At 42.8% G+C, this 20,616-nt stretch overlaps 2 protein-coding genes across 5 annotated transcripts in view; one reads left to right on the plus strand and one right to left on the minus strand.

Moving 5' to 3' along the window:
• The first annotated feature begins 1,776 nt into the window (after window positions 1-1,776).
• On the plus strand, window positions 1,777-15,560 carry NDE1 (nudE neurodevelopment protein 1). 2 transcript variants are annotated; one of them, XM_064725833.1, is made up of 9 exons: window positions 1,777-1,810; window positions 6,134-6,261; window positions 6,793-6,946; window positions 10,029-10,177; window positions 10,516-10,652; window positions 11,479-11,655; window positions 12,073-12,164; window positions 13,166-13,302; window positions 14,406-15,560. In XM_064725833.1, the coding sequence occupies exons 2-9, from the start codon at window positions 6,176-6,178 to the stop codon at window positions 14,497-14,499; spliced, it is 1,026 nt and encodes a 341-aa protein (XP_064581903.1). In that variant the 5' UTR covers window positions 1,777-1,810; window positions 6,134-6,175; the 3' UTR covers window positions 14,500-15,560. The 2 variants fall into 2 exon arrangements, with proteins under 2 accessions (XP_064581903.1, XP_064581902.1); XM_064725832.1 differs by lacking the exon at window positions 1,777-1,810 and adding an exon at window positions 1,859-2,074.
• A 1,386-nt stretch (window positions 15,561-16,946) lies between these two features.
• The window catches only part of MYH11 (myosin heavy chain 11), a 54,266-nt gene continuing 50,596 nt past the window's right edge, over window positions 16,947-20,616 (minus strand). For 2 of the 3 annotated variants that reach the window (XM_064725652.1, XM_064725651.1), the window contains one exon: window positions 16,947-17,565. In XM_064725652.1, coding sequence (XP_064581722.1) covers window positions 17,427-17,565 — 139 coding nt within the window. In that variant the 3' untranslated portion in view covers window positions 16,947-17,426. Of the gene's footprint in view, window positions 17,566-20,395; window positions 20,428-20,616 lie in introns of all 3 variants that reach the window. The other variant, XM_064725654.1, reaches the window with a different exon arrangement.

The raw sequence follows: 20,616 nt of genomic DNA on the forward strand, positions 1-20,616 counted from the left end.
AAATTTTTGTCCACTTAGTTTTCATAGAAGAATCAGTGTGGCCTTTTCATTAAAATAACCAGCATATGAATCCTAGCACCACAAAGATCTGCCAGTTATTAATTATTAATCAGTAAACTAAAAATAAATGCATAAAATAATTTCTCCTCCTCTGCTAATTTTGAAATAGACAAGTATTCTTGTTCTTCTTGCAAACAAGACAGAGTGATTACAGTAACCTTTTTTAAGAATATTTATTGCTTTTGTACAGTAGTGCCGCTGAGCCCCTGGCATTTGTTAGGGTGCTGTTTCACTGTATCAGAATTGGATGAGAGGCTCTCAGCTTCCTCTGAAATCTGAGAAATTTTGCTGTGTTTTACAAATATTTCAAGATGAGAAATGTTAAAAACCTCAGCTGTACCTTTGTCATAATCTGTGTAGTCATACTATCCTCAAAAATTCGCTTAAAGTGTTGAAGTAAAATGTCCTTTGTCCCAAACTTGTGAACAATGTATAATTTGTTTTAATTACTGGCAACATACTGCAATAGCATGTGGTTTATTTTTTGCAACTTATCTGATAATAAAAACATTCTTGGGTAATGACAGAACTGCAAATGCTATTAACCCAATTTTAAAATGCCTTATTTAGTTTCCTCTTCATAGTTTTATGATAGTTTGTTTCCATTTACTTCTGTTGAACATCTGAACTGAGAATATAGTTATTTTGCTGAATGCCTGACAAGAAAATAGAATAGTTTTTGTCACCTTTCTCAGTTAAAGTTATCTGAGTTACAGACAGATTCCTTCTGGTGCAATATTTATAGAAAAGCACCCATCCTCTCAGTTACAGAGCCTTTGGGAGAGGTGCATTTCCAGTTCAGACAAGTCTATTCTGACCAGGCCGTGCTCCCGGCCCGGTGTTACATCAGAGGTGAGTGGAGCTGGGGCGGGCTCCGCACGTGGGTGCCCATCCCTCTGCTGTGTGGGGCTGAGCTGGCACCCGGTGACACCCGGTGACACATGGCCCCGCCTGTGCGGGCCGCAGAGACACACGTGCCATAATTTGTGTTTTTGTTTTGGCTCCGCAAACAAATGAGCGAGTGTTTGTGTGCTCGGTCGGTAGGAACACACCTGGGGCGCTTGAGAAAGTCCCTGCTTGTCCCGGGTCCCTTGCTATCGATCCTGCCCGGGATTCCCGGGCTGCAGCCAGCTCTGCCCCATGCCGCAGTTTCCTGCAATGGTGACATCATGCCGGGAAGGGGATGAGTGGAAGTGTCTAATATTTCATAGACTGCGACACAGAAACCTGTCCTTGGCCGGGAAAAGCACTTTGGGCTAAAGATGTTGGGCGGCGTTAAAAATAGATACCTGCGCTGTCTCGCTGCTTGCTTTTGCAGCAGAGGTCTTTTGAATTGAGAAAAAAAAAAAAAAGGATGAATGTAAAACTTTTCCTCTTTTAGACAATTTTAAGGTCAATCACGCCTTTAAAATTAAGGAGCGTGCTGGTTTACACGCTTAACACCTCAGAAGATGCGGAGCCTTGTGCATGTGACTGTAGGTCCTTGAACATGGACGGGGGGTATTTAGCAAAGCGGACTGGGAACAGGACTGGGAACGGGAATAAGAATGAGATCAGGACTGGCAATAAGAACCAGACCGGGACCGGCCGCGGCCGCCGCCCCCCGGCGCCTTTTGAAAGTCACCAAAGTTTCCGAAGCGCGTTCCGGCGGCGCTGATTGGCCGAGCGCCCCGTGGCACGTGACCGGCAGCCAATGGGGCGGCGGCACCGGCCGGGCCGGGAGCGGCGGTGCGGGCGCGGCGGGAGCGCGGTGAGAGCCCGGCACGGCCCGGGGCAGCGGGACCGGGACGGGACCGGGGGGACACGGGACAAGAGATCAGGGACACGGGAACCTGGCCGGCTGCGGCCCCGCGCGGACCCGAACCTCCTCCTGCTTCGGGAGTTGCTCGTGCGGGCGCAGGTGGGGCGGGGAGCAGAGCGTAGGAGCCGTGCCCGCTGGTTGAGCCCCCGCCCGGGAATGGGACTGGGGAGCGCTGCCCCGCTGAGCTCTTGGCTTGCAGCTGGAAGCACCAAGGTCAGGCGTTCCAGCGCAGAACCGTGTGGGGTTTCCTCAGGAGTCACTGGAAAGTTGGAAGTTTGGGAGTTGGGCTGGTTACTGAGGAGAGGAGGGTTTTGCTGAATTCACCCTTTTGGTGGAGAAGCCCCGGAGAAACCGATAACTCTTTTCAGTGCTGGCTGTGGGATTCTGTGGTAATCCTGGTGCTCCCGTGACCTCTCCCTTTTCTTTCTCTTTTGTGGTGATTTTCTTTTGTATGGCTTAAACAAAAGAAAACAGGCCCATGTGTTACAGGAGGACCCTTTCAAGGGGAATATTTTAAGCAAATCTGAATTTGAAAGGATGGGAAAGCTACTTTTCGGGAGCAAAGAGCTGGTTTGTTTTGGTTTACATTTAGGAAAATAATGTCTAATAGGAGCTTCATCGTCTCTGTCATGGATAATTCAGTAGTATTTGTGGTACTGTTTCACTTTTTTATTACAATACGAATTTCCTTGACTTGGACCATTAGGCATTGCTACAAAAGTAGGCCAGCCTTGTTCACCGAACTAAATGTTTTGTGAAGAAAAAAGTTCAGAATCGGGGTCGTTTTGAGTCCTTTGTTCTAGGACTGAAACAATCTAGGGGCCACTCATGAGTTTGGGTGAATTCAGACTGATTCCCAAACTGAAGTTCCTTCGATAATTTTGTGTGTTGTTTTTCTTGATGTTTGCTTTTTCCTGAGGAGTTTTGCAATTCTGCTGTCGCTGGTATGAAATTGTTTTCTGTAACGTTTATGCTGCCGTGTTTTATTGCAAAATTCCCGTCCCCACCCATGATCGCTTCCCCTTCCTGCATGATGTGGAGCTCAGTAATGCCTGTGACCGGGCAGGAGGCCTGGCCAGATGTCTGCTCTGGCTTCGTGTGTGCGGAAACAGCAAGGTGCAGCCAGCGTGTGCCTCTTACAGACTCCGACTTTCTCTCCTCGTTTTTTCCACTTTTTCCAGTGTTTAAAAAAGCATTGCTAAAACTTCCTTTACCCCCACTTGCTCTCCCTGCTTTTGTAGTGAGCCCAGACAACGAGGAGTTCCTGATTAATTTCTCTTCAGGCATTTTGCATGTTGTCTCCAAGTTGTTAAAAATCAAGGGGAGAAGGCAGCAGGGGAAAACCACTCATAGCCCTACCCTTTCTAAGGCAGTTTAACAAGACTTACATGATTTTTATTTGCACTCTTCTTAGACAAATTTCAGAAAAAAAAGTTTGAAAAAGCTTTAATACTTTGTCTCAAACTTGGAAGTTTTCTTTTCAGTTTGTATTTTTCGTCTTTGGTTAGTTTGAAATCCCAGCTTAGTTTGAGCTAAGGTGTAGCGCAGGGAAGGAAAGTAACAAGTTTTCCTTGAATGTTGCAGCAAAAAACATGTGCCTGTGGCACAGGACAGTAGTCATGTCTGTGGAATAAGTACAGGTCCACTGTCCTTCCATGTATTTGCAGTTGAACAATTAATTTGAAATTATAAGTACTATTTAGTAATGGTGACCACGATGGAGAGCAAGCTCTTAATGGATGAATCCTCAGTGGGCCCACACCATAATCTCGTGTCCATAGAGACATCCCTGGCACTGAGGGGTGCAGCCCCTTTGTGCTCTGGGAATGTTCACAGGGTTCTCTTGGTTTGTGTGGATCAGTTAAGGAAAGTTGTTCTCTATACACCCCTACAATTTCAAAAAATGCCAATTACTACAGTATTTTAGTTCTTCCAAAGTGTAATGCAAAAACACAGGAGCCAGATCTGCATATTCAAGATTTTGAAGGTGATGGAAACTGTCTTTTTGTTCCAAAGGGTTTTTTGAGAGCTTTTCAGAGCAAGATGTCTTGCAGTTCATCTTAATCTTTCCTGAATTATTTTTGTTGTTTGTCCAAACACAGATATTTGATTTATTATAATGCTTGTGTGAGAAAAAAATCCTTTTTGGATTTTTTTTTTTCTTCACGAGTGTGCTGCAAGGATCAGTATGTGTGTACACAGTGCCTTGAGCAGAAGGACATGCTTATTAACATCAAAGGCACTTTCAGTTCACTTAGAAATAACAGAGGAGATGTGACATAAACTATCCTAGGTCAAGAATGTTAATTATGCTTGGTCATGATTTTCTTTTTAATGGGCAAGAGTGCTATTTGGAAAATCACTCCTTACTCACACTCCTTTTCCTCTTTTTTTGTTCAGTGTGTTCTTCAGCCTTGAGACCTTATGCTGGAAATGTATCAATACATTATACAATGCTTTTGTTTGTTTGAAGGAACACACAGCTTTGGCTAATGAACATTTTGTGTCAAACTCAGTTATAAAAACTAAGGTTTAGTAACTTTTCTCCTGACCTGGCAACTCCCCTTTTAAATAACACAGTAATTTCTGTGCTTGTGTTGCTGATAGTGTGCACTGAGGTATGCAGGCACAGCCCACTCAGCTGTGACGCTGCTTACTCCTTGCTCAATAATCTGATAATTACTTGGGCTGTGAAGAGGAACTGGGCTTTGTGGCATTGCTGGGGTATGTAGGAATTGGGCTTTAGATTGCCAGACTGCTTTGAGTGCTTTTGTCCATAGAAGAGGTAAGAGCTACTTGGGGTTGTCTCAGTAGTTACTAAGTAGGTGGCTGTTACTCAATCCTATTTATACCTGATCATTTTTTGGAGAGCAAAGTCTTGATGGAGGTTAAAGATATTTTCTTTCATAGAGTTCAATAGATGTGCAGTGTGTGCACATTTTCTTTAACTGAGATATGCTGCTCAGTGGGTCTACTCTAGCATTTTATGACTATCATAAATAAGAGTAGAAGACAGGGCTGGCATCTAAGTGATGTCTTCAGCCATCCCTTCTTCTTTGTTCCATTAGAATTACCTCTAGGAAATGTTTTGCTCAGCAGAACTGGAATTGAAATTTGGTAGAACTTTGGAACTTGGTGTTTCTTCAGTCACTAGATTTCTGTGATGCAGTTTTGTGACAACTGTCACTGTCCTGAATTTCTGAATTGTTCAATTCCACCTCTATTTGCTCTTCATGATCTTATTTGGTTTCTTATTTGGTATCACTTTGGTTAAATTGATAATGTCTGAGTGGAATCTTTGCCTCACCCAGGGCTGGACATGGGCAGATTATGCAGAACATTAGGTTTGATGTTTCTCCATTGTCAAGACTAACTAGTATGAAATTATATTTGTTACTGACCCTTTAACAGAGAGTGTCATGCACTTCGCAGAGCATTTATTTCATTTAATTGCAGTGTTTAGATACTTAAGTCCTCAAGTGGGAGTGACCAGCTTAAGGGACTTGATTCCCCTGTGGCTCTTTAGTGTGTCATTCCCATTTGGGACTGTGTCCTGTGACTGGGTTTGTGCTGGCACAGGGACAGCTGGATTGTCTGGATTGCTGCTATCTTAACTGCATACCTATCCCAGCCAGTGGTATCCTGCTAAAACCTCTGGGTAGCTTTTACCCTCCCTTCTCCCATGGCTCTCTGAGGTATCCAGATATCTTGTAGCTATACATGGATTTTGATAGTTCAGGTTTAAAGTTGTGTAGTTTTGTCTGCGTTGACCTAGGAAGAAATTTTTCATCTGTCCAGCAGTGAAGTCCATAAAAAACTATGTGTTCCTTTAAATGTTAACTCAAGAAATCAGAATCTTGAGTATCTAATCTCTGTCTCTTTGAAGTTTCTCTTTAATTTCATGCTAGGTGTCTTTAGGGTTGTTGAATTGCAGCGTGTTTGGAGCTGAAGTTGTGCCTGAGCCTTCCTTCCCTCGTGTTCTCTGTGCACGGGCACAGCTGCAGCTCAGGTTTGGGGTTTGGGTACCCAGAGGTGCCAAAGGTGCTCAGTGCTGGGAATGTGGTGTAAGCCTGCAGCAGCTTTGGGAGAACTGGGGAGACTTAGCAGGAATTCTGTCACATTTATGGTCTGTGTGACAGAGTGCTATCAAGGCTGGGTTTTAGTTTAGTCTCCAGGAGTAACCGTGTGGGAGGAGGGGTGTTCTGCTCTGCAGCAAGGAGGATGAGGCTGCTCACTGCCTGAGTTCTCACACTTGACCCTGTTATTTTTCAGGGGGGAAAATGAAACAGGAGTTTTAGACTTTGAGGACTCATTATGGAAGACTCAGAAGGACATCACTTCAGCTCAGTGGAAGAGGAAACCAAATACTGGAAAGAGTTGGCAATGAAATACAAGCAGTGGTAAGGCAGTGGCTTCATTCCTCCAAGTGATTGGATAAGCTTCATAACACTTCATGCAAAGACACAGTTCTTTCATTGCTGCTTGTTTTGTTTGTTGGAGGATTGTTTCAATAGAATTGTTCAAGAAAATAAAACACTTCCTTTCATCTTTCTCTCTGTTCCTCACTTTTTGTTATTAATCAATAACAGTTTTCTTTATATTTCCAAATAAATAATAGAATTGAATAATGGAATAAATGTGAGATGGCAGTGGACAATTGACAAACTAAAGAGATGCCACATATCCTCAACATCTACAGTGTGAACACAGACTCTGGGGTTTTTCTGTTTATTTGGACTTATTATTTTGCTATGGGGTGACTTCCCATGCATGGCAGGGGAACATTTGCATGTTTCTCTCTTCCTGTTGAATACAGAGAAGGGCATACAACCTTCTGTACTCAACAGCAGTGTCGTTTTTACCTTGAGTGTACAAGAGATGTTGTTTCCATGGTTCATGATGATGAGTTCTGTTGCTGAATTTCTCTCCAGTGCTGAGAATACCCAGGAGGAGCTGCGTGAGTTCCAGGAGGGGAGCCGAGAGTACGAAGCTGAGCTGGAGGCTCAGCTGCAGCAAACAGAGTCCAGGAACAGAGACCTCCTGTCTGAGAACAACCGCCTGAGGATGGAGCTGGAGTCAGTGAAGGTCAGAGCTGCTGCTGGTGCACCTGGGGGGCACATCCTCAGGGCAGGGGGGAGCAGGGCAGGTGTTTGCAGACTCTGCCCCGTGCTGTCACCTCAGCTTTACAGAAAAATGGACCAGAAGACTGCAGAGAGGAAAGTCTTGAAAAGTACAGAAATGTCAGCCTGTTCTGTGCTCTGAGGATTCTGTGTTCCTTGGTAGCGTTCCTGGAGCCCTGTTCACAGGTTGTGGCTCTGTGTCAGGATAGATTTCAGATGGGAGAGAATTGTCCACAGTGGAGTGGAGAGTGAGTGTGAACACAAGAGAGCTGCTGTTCTATTCCTTCTTCCATCTATTTAGTGCTTTTGTTCATAGCTTTCTGCTGTCTGCATCATGCAGTCACAGATAATATTGCAGAACAATCCAAGTACAAACACTGCAGCTGTGTCTTTGCATTACGTAAGGAAACTCAGTTTAAAACCCTTTTTACATAGTTGTGTATTTATTATCTGACATTTCAGATAAGCTGGGAAGCAGCAGCTGGTGGGTAACACATATAATCGAGAGTCATAAAACAGTTCCAGTCCTGGTTTTGTTATTGAATCTGTCTGTCCTTAGGGAAAAATGAGTTTTTCTTTTTGCACTTGGTTAGCATTCTGTGAAAATAAGAACCAGCAGAAAGGCATTAACTTCCAGGACTATAAAACAAAGAATATGAACTTATTGAGATGGGGCTTCTTAACATAGCAGCTTAAGAAACAATGAAGCTATCTAGAGTATGAAGAGTGATGAGATGGTACTGTGCTGATTGACAGGTTCAGGAAATACTCGTAAGTTCTCTTAAGTTTGGAAAAAAATCATCTCTGAAATTGGTGTGACTTTTTAAAGTTTTAATTTAGCCTTTTATTTACAGATGAGTTACAGTCACCCAAGAAATACTACACTGTGTTTTGTAGGGCTAGCTCAATCTCTGTGGAAGCAGAGGTTAATGTAATTACACTTCTTCTATTCAATTGGATGCAATAATGAGCTAATGGGAGTGAAGGTGTTTGTATAAGTGATTAATCACTGGATGAATCCAGATTTGCAATGCCTTTTGTTTAAACTGTTGTCCAAATTACTGTCTTAAGGAAATATTCTTCTGTTCCAGGCAGATGTCCTGTCACTCTAGCACTAGCTTAGCCATTTCCTCCACTCCCTGCTTTTTGATAGCAAGACTTCCAAGACTTGTTTTATTGTATTTATGTTGCTTTAATCCCTGTTCTTGTTGTAGCACCTTAGAATTATTAGGGGTAGTACATGTTGTATGCAGTATTGGTCTGCTGTTCCAGGTAGCCACATAAACCCATGGAAGCTGACGGGTTTGGGGAGAAGACAAAAATTTTAAAAATAAAACCCATAGTTCATTTAACTGAGGAGTGTGTAGATGATTTACTTTCTCTAGAGTAGCTGGGATGAGAGGAAAGGACAGTGAACCAGGCAAAACTGAGGAATGAAAATAGTAGGAAGCAATACAGAGCCTGAAAAAGTGGAGGGTAGCCATATTTTAGAAAATCTGAAATGATTCTTCACAGTAGATAACTTTCTTAAAATAAATTCTGCTTGAAATAAACCATTCAACAATTGGCTATTCATGCAGCCTGAAAACTGCAGCAACAGCCTGCAGTGAAGGAACAGAGCCACCATTGAGGGCCAGATCAGCTGATAGTTTATTACAATTGGCTAAAAACAAAGACTCAGACCTTGCAGTTCTGGTCTTTTATCTGAATCAATTCAAGAGCAAAGCATTAATCTCATGAAGCTATTGAGCAGCAGTGTTAACTGAGCCCATCAAGGGTTGGGATCTGCATCTAGGTCAGCACCAGTGAACTTTGCCAGGCCCACACAGCTTGTGGCTCTGAGCTGCCCAGCCCAGTGTGTGTGCCTGCTCCCCTCAGAAACCAGAGCTCACACTGCCTAAAACTGATGGGAATGGTGCTTTGCAGGGTTAGTGAGTCCTGAGAAACTAACTGAAAGTAATCTGCCTCTTGGAGCTTAGAGGCTCTTAACTGTGTTTCAGAGATTTGGAATTACAGCAGTGTCAACACACTGCAGTCAAATGAGGATTTCTTAGTTCAGGATGGATATCTCTTCCCCTTCTCCTTGTCTATGCATTTCATGTGCTAAAATAGCTGTCTTCACATGATCATTCACACTAGACTACTTGCCATGGTTTTGAAATTCCAGTGCATGGATTTGTTTCCAGTGACTTCAAGTGTTTTGTACTTGAATTCTGTCTGGAGAGCACTTCAGGAATGTTGCTTACCCAGCAGTCTCAGAGTTTCCAAAAAAACCTGTGGCATGTTGAAGTGGTCTGATAGCAAGGTGGTTGAGTGTAAGGCATTGTAGTAGTGTGCTCTGGAGCTTTCCCTGTCACATGGGAAAGCTTTCCCACGTCACATACTGTGGAACTAACTGCACATTTAGTGGCAGTGCAGGAGAAGAGATCTGATGTGGCAGCTAAGATTTCCTCCCTGCCTATGTCTGTCTTAAATGTACCCTTGTATATGTGGTGTAGAGGGAGACAGAGTTGGGTTCAGGTTCCCAAAAGTGTACCTGTACCTGAAATGTTCTGGAATTCTGAACCTGCTTTGGGCTAGTAAAGCCGCATGGGCAGTGCAGAATCTTGCTGATTCCACAGCAGCATGTAACAGGGCCACACCTGGAATTTTTATTTTATTCTTCTTACTTTGGCTCCTAAATATTGCCTGACTTCATATTAGGGTTGAAAATAAGTGGCTTCTCTTGTGTGCTTTGTGTATTGCTTAGAAACTGTGCTGAGCCAGGCTGTCTGGTAGAGGCAAGGAATGGCCTTGTGCTGTGAATGTTGGGAACTGTTCCCCAGCACTTTTGTTTGATAAGGAGTGACAGGAAGAACTCTTATCTGCTGGCAGCCCAGAGATGTGTGAGCAATTGAATTTATTGGCATTTTACTATACAGAAAATGATGTTTCTCAAAAATTTTCAGAGTGTCTGTCTCTGCCTTTCAAGGAGCTCAGACAATGCTGCAAAAAGAGAACATGTGTTGCTAAGTACCTGATGTGCTGTTTGATTTGCCTTTGAGTAGGAAAAGATTGAAATGCAGCATTCAGAAGGATACAGGCAGATCTCTGCACTGGAAGATGACTTGGCACAGACAAGAGCTATTAAAGAGCAGCTTCAGAAATACATTCGAGAACTCGAGCAAGAAAATGATGATTTGGAAAGAGCAAAAAGGTAATCTGCTTTTTGTGGGGTTTTTTCCCACCTCTATTCTATCCTGCAAGCATGGTGGCACTGAGCTGTTTGTGACATTACTTGTTAGCATTGCCATTCTGAACTATCACTTGTCTGATGATTATTGTGTTGAAGAGATTTGTTGCAGATGGGCGATGTGATAACTTTTTGTTTACCTCTTCCACTCCTCTGACTGCACTCTTTCATATATTACAAGCTAAAAAAAATAATGAAACAAAGCAAATGAAACAAAAATGCAAGTGTCTATTTTTTTGTGAGAGAGGGAGTCCTTCTACCTCGAGTCCTCTGGTAGTGACACCTAATGCACTCTTTTTCAGAGCCACTATAATGTCCCTGGAGGATTTTGAGCAGCGTTTAAACCAGGCTATTGAAAGAAATGCTTTTCTGGAGAGTGAGCTGGATGAGAAAGAAAACCTTCTGGAGTCTGTGCAGCGCCTGAAAGATGAAGCTAGAGGTTAGACAGAAGTTATTTGTATCTTTTCCTTTCTCTCCCACTGCCTTGTAGCTGTTCAGTCCTCTAGAGCTGGGCTTTTAACTGTGCTTCTTTAAAACTTGGTATCTGAAATGTAGAAACAAGTAAGGAAACTGAAGAACATTCTGCCCCCTCCTTGAACTCCTGACATGATTCCAGAGCACTCACAGAAATAAAAGTCTGTTCCAGCCTTTTCCTAATCAGGGCTTCAGGGAATTGAGCCAGTCCAGCTGGGGCATGTGCTGGTGTCCACGAAGGTCAGCTCTAATACACATTAACCTCATTGTTTCCTGGGCTGTGGGAAATGCAGCCAGTGAAGCACTAATGGGGAAGTAAAACAGGTGGGCTGTGACTGACTTGTGGTTGCCTTGGAATGCACTGGCTTTTTGCTATCTGTCAACAAGGCTGGGTGAGAAGAGAGAGACCCTGGAGCTGGATGAATATCTGTTTTCAGATCTTGGATTCTGTGCCCTTGAGTGGTATCCATAAGCTACAGCCAGGCTGTGGGACAAAAGTGCTCTGTCCCTGGGGTAGATAATGGTGTGGCTTCCACCTGGCCTCAGCTCAATTTCCTTCATGTGGAAACCAGGATAGAAAAGGATAGAACAGGTAGGATCTCAACCTTGCAGAGAGCCAGAATGCAGCCAAGGTGTGCCAAGTTCAGATATGCCTGGAGTGAGCTTTTACAAGGATAAGTGACTTTACCTCGCTTCCATAAAGAGAAAAATCTTTTGACAGAAGATTACCTCCTGTTTTTATCTTGGTGGCTGCTTACTCCAACACTTGTTTTTTGTTGCTTCCTTCGCAGATCTACGACAAGAGCTTGCAGTGCAGCAGAAACAGGAGAAGCCCAAAACACCAATGAGAGCTCCCCTGGAAGCAGAAAGAACAGACACTGCAGTTCAGGCCTCCTTATCTGTGCCCTCAACACCCGCAATGCGCCGGACACCCATCAGCATTCCCACCCCTGGGACCTTTAGGAGAGGTGACTGGCAGGGAACCAGCCCACAAATACCATTTGATGCTCTTGTTTTTGCTACAGTTTGCTCCCTTCTTTTCATTCCTCCTTTAGCCACAGAATCCAGTGTGTAGTGTAGTGTCACCTAAATTAAGTCACCATGGTCTCAATATTCACAGACTGGGATTTTCTTGAGTTTATTCATAGTGTGTTCATTTCCAATTGACTTGAACTGTTTGGTAATAATGAGGGATAAGATGAGCAGTTGGGGCTTTTTATTAGTTCACAACTGTCCCAGTGATGTTGGTCTGATTTAGGGAAAAGGCTTTAAAAACCCGTGTGATCTTTAGTCGTGTTCCTTGAATCATTTTCTCTAAGACAGTAGGGTCAATTTTATTTTTTCCTTTCCATGAGTAACATATCCTTTTTTAACCTGCCCTGCAGGTCTTGAGGACAGTTATGGTGCAACCCCTCTCACACCAGCTGCAAGAATATCTGCACTTAATATTGTGGGAGACTTGCTGCGAAAAGTGGGGGTGAGTGATTTTCCAAAAGCCAGGCAATGCTTTTGGAAAGCTGGAGCTCTTGGAAACTGCAGCCAGCACTACTGTTCTGAGGAGACTGCAAAGAATCTCTTGCCCATAGGTTAGCTAAGTGTGGCATTGGGCTTGGTCTGGACTTCAAACATTTCTGACCAACTCCCAGATAAAAATGGACCATGCTTGTTTTTTAAGTTCTAATCCAGATGGGGATAAGATCTCCCTCTATGAATTTCTGGAAGTGCATGTGCAGAAAAAATATGTCAGCATGAGTAAATTGAGATAGGATCTGTTCCCATGAAGGGCAGAGAAGTTAGCAGGGTGGTACCTGCTGTCCAAAAGGCTTCTGGTGAAGTTTGCCTTAAGAGTCCAGTGGTCTTTTGAGCAAGGCCTGATGTCCTGCTAAGCTGTAGTTTGACATTTAAGGTAGTGCTGATGATGGGAAAGTTATCTCGTGACTTGTGTTACCCTCCTTATGCCTTGGTGCTGTGTTGTTACAAACATTTGTATGAGGCTTTGATGGGAGAGCTGCAGAACTGATACAGCCAGAAAGCAACTCAGTAAAGATGCAGTGATTTAGAATGGGAGCATGTGATGGAGAGTAAGATATCTGTGGCTCATTCCCTCTGGTGTACCACCTCATACATGTCTAGGGAAGCTGATAGCTCATATGAATCTTTAGAAATCTAAAAATTTATGCCTGTAAGAAAGATGTAAAAATTTTTCTGAGCAAAGTGAAAATTTTGTGTTCCTCCTGGTGAAGAGCATCAGCTCTCTAGAGAAACAGAGATTCATCTTTAGAGAGATGACTGTTCATCTCTTCACAAATTCAGAGCTCATGTGGCCCTGGGGTCTAGCATGTTCCTATACTGGACAGCTCACTCTTAAAAAAAGAAAAATACCCCAAACCCACACACTTCAGTGCCATTTTGGTGTGGCACTGCCATCTTCTGAAAGCGAATGGTCAGTCTGACATTCACCTCGTCTGTTTACTTCAGGCTTTGGAGTCCAAGCTTGCATCTTGCCGAAACTTTGTGTATGACCAGTCTCCAAGCAGACCTTCAGTGTCCATGTACATGAACAGAGATGTCCTGGAAACACGTCTGAGTCCTCATCAGCCTCTGTGTGACACAGGGTGAGTGCTGGGCTCTGCTGGTGTCTTAGTGACAGCTGTTGGTGTTGGAGCTTGGGGACTGATATTTATTTGTTTTGGTAGACACATTTTCAAAGTATGTGAAATTCAGTTATTCAGGATTATGATTTGAATGTTTCAGGTCAGTTTAAAATTTGGAGTCACTAGCTGCTGAAATTCGAAGACTAGCTTCAGTCAAATTTTGAATACCTCAAATCTGGAGCAAGTGCAAGATGTATTTTATTATGAATCAGTTTAACTGGGACAAAGTACAACAGTTTTTGCTTATTGGTTCAATTTGTTTTATGCTTTATGTTCTTGTACAAGAGATGTCTCAGGAGTGTTATGGCATGTAGGGAGACTCGCTTATCATAGTTAAGATTCTCACTTGTGGGAGAACTGGAAAAAAAGGTGAATAGTGAGTCCACTGAGAATGAGAGTTGCTAAGAATGCTTTAGAGTTGCTAAGATGTGTTTTTAAATAGCTGTTGACAAGAAGTTACCTTACTCAACGTACACATTTCTCTGAATGTTTGAACCAGCTGTCTTTTTGTAATTGAATGAAGAAAAATCAGCAAGGTTATTGCAAATTGCCATTCGGTGTTGGCTTAAACTCTGCCAATCCTGCACTGCACATTTTTTAGGTTCTGTGTTTAGGTAAGTGAAGTGCCCATAGTACACTTTGTTTCAGATGTAATTATTTAGCCAGACCCTTGTGCTGGTTTTTGCTGGTACCCAGTGCCCAGTGGTGTTGTTTAGAAGGAATGTTCCATGTTGTACTTGCTCTCCTAGAAACTTCAGGAAAGCTCCTGCAAGAAAGCCTCAGGGGCCATATATTTCCATATGCATGAGCTGATTATCTGTCTGCTGCTGCATTGCTAAACTGAAATTCCAGCACCTGTAAAAGATAGTGTTCATTACTCAGAGTGAAATAGAGCCCTTTGTTACAGTGAAAGCTCAGCCCAGTTAAGGAATGAGTTCTTGCAGTGCTCAGAGTGCTGTTCACTCATCTCAGCTGAGTGGTTTGTTCTGGATAACTGGTGAGCAGTTATTCTGAGCATGTTACACTGAGTGAGAAATGCCCTGACTTCAGTTTTGCACTTGCAGGTTGGTGAAACGCCTGGAGTTTGGAACGCGGCCGTCACACGTTCCAGGAGCCGTGAGCCATCCCTCACAAAGCGTTGTCAAGATGCTGCTGTGAAAAGCCTGGCTGGCTTTGGGAAAGGAGAAGAAATGTGTATTTCAAACTTTAGTTTTAAAGAGAATATCAGTGAGCAAGCAGACAGCAGTGTCAGGGTAGGTGAGAGCTGAACATGCAGTCACAATTGGCAGTGGCTTCCAGTGTGGCCTCTGGGCAAGTTCTGTGGGTGACAAGGTGTGACAAAGCAATGCTGACTGTGTGAGTGCAGGACTGGGAATTCCTTCCTGCATCAGCTGCTGTAAATAGCTCCTTGAAGGTTGCTTCTTTTGACACTACCAAAGCAATTGTCCTGCCTACAACACAGCAATATTCACTATGCAGCTCCTCAGGCTTTGGCTTTTGGTGTTAATACACCACCAGTTCTGGCTGGAATTCTGCTTTCTACCATGGGTGTTGTGTGCTGCAGTCACCCAAATTAGAGAGATGTTTTTATGTGGTGAAAGGTGTATTTCTGCAGGGAAGCTGCTCAGCTCCCCATGGGGTGCTTGCTGACCAGAATGTTGCTGCACGAAAACCTGCCTGTAGTGGCAAGATGTTTCTGTAAGCAATGATTTCTCATTCAGAACAGGTCATAGTTAAAGGTGAGACATGTCTAGTGCTGAGAGTGCTCAGGAGATCCCAGAGCTAATAGCATGTAGACTTTTTTTTTTTTTTAACCCCATAGTGGCTTATAAAGCCTGGTGGTTGTAGGAGTCCAAACTAGATCAAGTTTCTAGTTCTAACATCTTGATAGGTGGGTTTTACTGCTTTATAAACCTCCCTTCACTAAGGTGCCTTGGGTGTTAGTGATTTTTTATTTTTCTATATGAATATGTCAGCTGTTACTAATTTAGAAATGCTTTTTTAACCTGAAAAGCCCTTTATGCTAGAGAACTGTATATGAGTAGAGAATGTTTTTTTAAATAATTTTACCCCCTGTAGAATATTACTGCATTTGTTTTTTAAATGGAGGAGATTCATTCCCAGTGTTAATGTATTTTATGGGAGCCTTTACTTGCAAAAGTAATCATGACTGAACAATTTTTATGGATTTCTTTTTTTTTTTTTTTTGTGGCAGTGGATGGGGAGAGCTTACTTGACAAAAGAATACATAAATGGGTTTGATGTTTTTTGGTCTTTTTTTTCTTTTTTTTTTTGTTTGTTTGTTTTTAAGGAAATGCTGTGAAAACAGTCACTGAGGCATCTATTTCTCTAGAATATGTAAATCACAGATGATTTTCATTTCTCAGTCCACCTCTGAAGTTGGTTAAACTGGGGAGCAGAATAAAGCTTATTTTGAATTCGAGTTGTTGATGCATTTTGAGTTTTTTGGCAAGTTATTACTGTGGTTTATACATGTTCAATTTGCTGGTTCTGCTCCAAGCATTGGTGCTTAAAACCATTTAATATGGTCTGACTTGCTTGTCTTCTTGTTCCCACCCATGCAGGCTCACAGAGTGTGTTGACAAGCAGCTCTTGAGCATCTTTACAGCTCTGTGCCTGATCAAGCCATGATCAAATCTTATCCAGTAACTCCTGACCCCTCTCTGCTCAGCTTGTCATCTTTATTGCTCTAAATGGTTCTTCCTTTACTCTTTCATGAGGAGAGAGAATTCTCTGGGCTCTGGTTCTGCTGGCTGAATGGTGCCAAGTCTGAATCCCCAGTTCTTGATCTCTGCACTTGTGAAACAATGCTTAGGTTTAGAAGATGATGGCTTTAGCTGTCAAGGTGGATGTTTGTGCATGATTTGCTCTCCCTGTAGTCACACTGCTTAAGGTTCACTTGCTGTTCAATCAAAGGCATCAGGTAAGCTCTCTGCACTGGATTTAGAGTGATTTAGCATCCTGCTTTGCTGTGCATGGCTCCCTACTGCCCCGGTGTGACCACAGAGCTGCTGCTGTCTGAAAGTGCTTGAGCTGCAAGGGCTTGTGGTAGGTCCTGGTAGCTCCCAAGAGTAGGTTGTGGTCTTGCTGGAGTGCTCCAAAAATAAAAAGTAACTGCATGCTGATCCCTTAGTGCAGAATAGCTTGGCTTGGATCCCTGCATTCAGTGTGGGCTGCTGTTTCTAATGGTTTCAGCCTGCTCTAGAGGCTTGGCTGGAAATATTTCTGCATGTAACAGACATCAAAGGCTGGGTTCATTGCCACAGACAGACAGGTAGGGCCCCCACTGCTTTCCAGCTCCTGAGTGCTGTGAGTCTCTGCAGGTCCCGTGCCTGTCAGCCCTTGGATGCATCCCAGGGACCTCAGCACTGTGTGTCCCTGAGGGAATCAAACCTGTTCCCTGTGGCTATGCCATTTTACTTCCAGCTCAGACTTTTTTGTATTTCTTCGAAAGCATTACTTTGAAGAAAATCAGGGTTTTGTTCTAATGATTACAGACAAACTTTTGTAAGAAGTATTTCAGTTTTAGAGAAGCTCTGCTGCATCCCCCCTTCCCTTCAAGTGACACCTGTACACGAGAATAGTGAAGTCATTTTTATAGCCTTTTATTAGTGTGTAAGCACATCCATGGTGCATATAAAACTGTAACAGTTGACTTAATTTGAACAAATGATATTTTTCAGTAAGTGATTAAAAAGGCACTTCCACCTTGTGAATTGTGCATCAGGGGTGTAGTAACCAGGAGAAAACCCTATATTAATTGAATACTCAAAACAAAATGAAAGTTTAAGAAAAGATTAACTGACCAATGCCTTTTTTTCCCCTGCAACAATCTCACAAATCCTCTGTAGACTGTTAAAAATCCCCACCTTTTCAAATGCTTCATGGTACGAAAAGTTTTGGAGTACTTTTAGTGTCAATCTATACATTGGAGACAAGGCAGTTGTGCTTTTATCTGTCAGAGGAGTGGGTGTATGTGACCTTGACACTAAGAGTAGACTTATACAGTGCTAAATATCATCCTCCCTCCCTCCCCTTGCTGCAGTGCAATTTTTAAAGCGTGTTTATTCACTGGCTTTTGTTCCATTGAAATCTGCATCTCTTGCATCCATTTCGTTATCGATTCCATCTGTTGCATTCTCAATTACTCTTCTGCCTCCAGATCTACGGGGTGGGGCAAAAGATGTTGGCTCATTTCCCCTCCTGCAGTAAGAGGGGAGAAAAATAGAAAAAGAAAATCAGGTGCTAGGTCATTTGGAATCCTCACAAATAAGTAGAATTTTGTAACAGGACCTGTGGGGCTGATGGTTCTAAATGCAGAAAAGCCAAGAGCTGCGAGCATCTAATTCCACTTTCTGTCCCGTAACTTGTAATTTGTGAACAGGTTGAGACTTCCAATTGCTTGGAAATTAGATTGGTTTCTTGTGCTTGTGTCTTTTTCCTCCTCTAAACATCAGCCCCAAATCACCCCCACTCTTCCCCTCATTTCATTGTTTTCCCCTAAGGGAACTGCAACTGAAGGTACTTGAAAGGAGTGAAGAAGGGAGTGCTCACACACCACAGCAGAGGAGTGTCCCTCCTGTCCCTCTGGAGGAGCAAGCAGACAGAGCAATTTGTACAGAATTTCTGCCCCCCGGTTCCTGCAGGGCCTGGGGCAGTGCTGTGGATGGCAGCAGACATTTCTGAGCCCACAGTGCACAGGCTGCACTGGTCAGAGCACCACAGGTGCTGTGACAGGAGTGACACCCAGGCTCTCAGTCACTCCAATCTTTCCCAGCAGAGGGAGGAAACAGTCATTGCTTTGGAACTGTTGTACCCCAGGGACTGATGCTTAGCAGTGCAAGTGTCCTACAGGAAATGCTTTTCCCACTTTATCCCCTTTTCCTCTCCCATCTCCCTCCCATCCCCATATATTTCACAGGCACATCCCAAGGCAGGGACACTTTGGTCCTCAAGGTTAATTTTTGGGGAGGTGTGAGCAAGTGAGACAGACAATGGGTTTGTCCCATGGCCTCCATTGCTAATGTGCTGTAAAGCATTTCAGTTTTGTGACATGGCCTCTCACTTGCCCCTCATTAAGCAAACCTTTGTAAAGGCTTGAGACCACAGATATAAGCAATAAAATCAATTCATGATTACTGGATATTGTGCCAAAAATACTAATTTGGTGTTAAATAGATCCGAGACTGCACTTTTGGGTACAGCAATCATGCCTAAATATTTAAAGGCTTGTCTTGTCCTTGCAGAAGACTAAGCCAGTGCCCTCTCTGAAGCAGCTGAATATTCAAGTCCAAAGTTCAGTCTTCCATATGAGGGAAGAGGGTAGGAACATTGGCTGGACTAACTTAGTTCAGAGGCATGCATCTGCATTTCCAAGATGGAAATGTGACATGTAGTCTGTTTTCCATAATTCTGCCCTTAAACTTACTTCAGTGTGAGCAGGCAATTAGCTAGCTAATAAAACTTCATGTAAGACCTGCTGATAATTAACCATGGTTGTGTTCTGGTGCTGATGGCATGTGTTGAGCGCAGGGGTGTGTCATTTCTGTCCTGGTGTGTGCTTGGCATGGTCTAACAGCAGGGTCTCTTATTTTACAGCACCAGAGATTTGTCATTATTTAGCAAATAGGTTCTAATTAGGTTAATAGATTTGTTAATTCTTGTTAATAAAGGAAGAGCTCTCCACCCCCTTGGACTTGTGTTGTCTGTGGACTTGGTTACCCACAAGTCATTTGTGCTTCAGTAATTCACTGAAGTGCTGTGAGAGAACATGGGACTGGAGGGAATGACAGCAAGAGTCTCACCAAATTGTGCACAACAATTTTAGCTACAAAGTGAACTCCTTATCATACACTGACTACTTATTAAACTGTTGCAGTATGCATAAACTTACCAGTTCTTTAAACTGGTATTGGCCCTGTGGATAAACCATTTTGTTTATATCTGTTCCTCTTCAAGAAGTTTATGTGTTTGATAACATTCAGGTGGTCATTGGTATTAGTACCTTTAGAACAGTGTGTGGATCTGGGATGAGCCTTCAGCACCAGTGTTTGCTCAGCACCTCTGTATTTAGTCTGCCTTTGAACTGGTGCTGCTGGAGTGGTGCTTGAGTAACATTCTGACTGGAAATATTAGGCTAACTAAAAGGCACATGCAAGGACAAGACATCATCTTTAAATATTTGTGTATTCACAGCAAAAATCCAGCATATGTAAAATAGAAAGTATACAAATATTACAAGGCAATAGCTCTTTAATTTTTGCAGTGCAGGTACTATTCCTGTGTCCAAAGAATGTGCTAATAAGTATAACATAATGCTGTGCTAGGTTACAGTGTCAGCTTTAATGTCTGTGTCCGTGCTCTGTGTTTTAATACAGTAAACAAGCAATTCAATGTCTGTAAAACAGCTCTAAAGGCCTCAGTAATAACTCTCTGTAAGCAATACAGGCACAGAGTGCTATGTAATGAAAGGCAAGGCTTTCTCTTTTGTCTGTGATTGTGTGGTGTGTGATAAATCACATGCAAGTATGGTCTTCCCAAATCTCAGGTGCATTAGATGGGCTCTTACCTTAGGTCAGCATTACAGTAGGCACAAGAAATACTGTGAAATTCTAATGACATGCTGTGACACTCCATATTCATTAGTCCTTTTAATCAATTTTACTAATCAGTGGTGTATTTTATTTGAAAAAATCTTACTTTTCATGGCAGTGCACAAAGATGATGTGCAAAAAAACCATTCATGCAAAAAAAATCAGAGTACTTGCTTAGGTACTCTGGTGGTAGAGCTTGTGAGAATGCAACGTTGGTAAGTCTATGTCAGTACATAACCTACTTGTAAGAAAGATGTATCACTGATGAACAGCTGATGGTAGCTAAATTATTGTAATATTTGTCTTTTTTGATAAAACAGATTAATGCCAAGATATCCAAGCCTTCACAGTTTGCAGAAACCTCACATAATTTTAACCAGGGCCAAAGAAAATGGAAATTTGTGCAATACAAGCTAGCTGCAAAGTTGAAGGCATGGTACCTGCTTAGTCATGCGAAGGTTCCTGTGTCCCTCTGAAACAGAGATAAAGAGTCCTGGCAGTTAAACTAGGCACATGGTCATGATCAGAGGTAGGTAATTACTTTTAAATAATTAAACAAAGTACATTACAGCCAATTACATTACATTTAGATAAAACAAAAATGAACTATATAGTGTTCTATGTAAAAGGGCTGGACACAGCCACTGCTTCATAAAGCAGC

Source organism: Zonotrichia leucophrys, chromosome 14 (genome assembly GCF_028769735.1).
Source record: "Zonotrichia leucophrys gambelii isolate GWCS_2022_RI chromosome 14, RI_Zleu_2.0, whole genome shotgun sequence".
NCBI lineage: Eukaryota > Metazoa > Chordata > Aves > Passeriformes > Passerellidae > Zonotrichia > Zonotrichia leucophrys.

Bases quoted from the DNA above. Each gene is read 5' to 3' on its own strand.
- NDE1 (XM_064725833.1), top strand. From the start codon at position 6,176: ATGGAAGACTCAGAAGGACATCACTTCAGCTCAGTGGAAGAGGAAACC. The intron at 6,262-6,792 runs GTAAGGCAGTGG...ATTTCTCTCCAG, and splicing joins GCAATGAAATACAAGCAGTG to TGCTGAGAATACCCAGGAGG. The intron at 11,656-12,072 runs GTGACTGGCAGG...CCTGCCCTGCAG, and splicing joins CCCTGGGACCTTTAGGAGAG to GTCTTGAGGACAGTTATGGT.